At 50.8% G+C, this 1,190-nt stretch overlaps 1 protein-coding gene across 1 annotated transcript in view; it reads left to right on the top strand.

The window, feature by feature from the left end:
• AGPAT1 (1-acylglycerol-3-phosphate O-acyltransferase 1) overlaps window positions 1-1,190 on the top strand; it is a 43,781-nt gene that overhangs the window by 31,099 nt on the left and 11,492 nt on the right. Inside the window, exon 4 of the mRNA XM_018555864.1 lies at window positions 934-1,067. Within this exon, the coding sequence (XP_018411366.1) occupies window positions 934-1,067 (134 nt within the window). The remainder of the gene's footprint in view (window positions 1-933; window positions 1,068-1,190) is intronic.

The following is a 1,190-nucleotide window of genomic DNA, read 5'->3' as shown; positions in this document are numbered from 1 at the left end:
ATACCGCAAGTCCCATTAAGGAAGCCAGGCGGCATGTAAAGACTCACCACCATGCTTTCTCCTCGCCAAGCGTCATGGGGGCTTTCTGGCCAATCAGGAAGCCGGGTGGCGGTTAATGACCCTCCGTCCGGCTTCCTGACCAATCAAGATGCTAGGCGGCGAGTCATTACACTGCACCCGGCTTCCTGATTGGCCCGGGTAGCGGGCTCTATGTTCCCTCGTCGCCAAGTAACGAGGGAGCATGGAGCAGTCTTCCCGGCCAATCAGGATGCCGGGCCGCATGTAATGACTCGCTGCCCGGCTTCCTGATACCAGAAGTTCGGGCATCTGGCTAGGCATCGGAGCATTTGGGCGAGTGACATGTCAGTATTGTGTTCATTCAGACGTGTAAAGCTACTGAAATGTCTCTTTAAAGAATAACTCCGGGAATTTAAAAAACGTACCCTTGTAGTGCACTGCAAGTGTTAGGTGCTTGTTTTGTTTAGGGGGCTCAAGTAAATAAAATACTCACCTGATCCTCAGTCCCACTGGGCTGCTAGACCGCTCCCCCCCCGAGCCCCTGGTGGCCTAGGGACCGCTGACATCATCATGTCTAATACAGATCCATTAACTTGCACTAGATGTGAGGAACATTCCACAGTCGGAGCACTGTTGGTGCCGACCACTGCGGGACTGAGGATCAGATGAGAGTATCTGCTTCATTTTTGCCCCCTGGATGAAACAAGCACTTAACCCTTGCAGTGCAGGCGTAGTGGTAGGATTTTTAATTTCCCGGAGTTCTTCTTTAATGCTCTATATCACTCCATCATCTTCCCTGGTGCCGTGTAAAGTCTGAACGAGATAATAGACATATATCCAATGTTGCCAGGCAGTGACCGGTATATACAAAGCTATAATCGGATACAATAACATGACGTGCCCTCTGTGTTCCAGGGTGCTGCGGTTCATGCTCCTGCATATTAAATATCTCTACGGGATAAAGATCGAGGTCCGAGGCTGGGAGAACTTCGACATTAAGGAGCCGTATGTGGTTGTGTCAAATCACCAGAGTTCCCTGGATCTGCTGGGTAAGAGAGACTAGATGTCACGCAATGACTTCACTGCCAAAAGTCAAGCCAGGCTCTCTTGCACCTCCCAGTTGGTCACCGTTATGAACCAATAAGAGGCATGGGAGTTGGGAAGGGGGAGCT

Source organism: Nanorana parkeri, unplaced genomic scaffold (assembly GCF_000935625.1).
Source record: "Nanorana parkeri isolate BGI_ZX_2015 unplaced genomic scaffold, ASM93562v1 scaffold215, whole genome shotgun sequence".
Classification (NCBI taxonomy): Eukaryota; Metazoa; Chordata; class Amphibia; order Anura; family Dicroglossidae; genus Nanorana; species Nanorana parkeri.
Note: the sequence above shows the minus strand (reverse complement) of the source record. Positions and strands in the feature narration are given on the sequence as shown.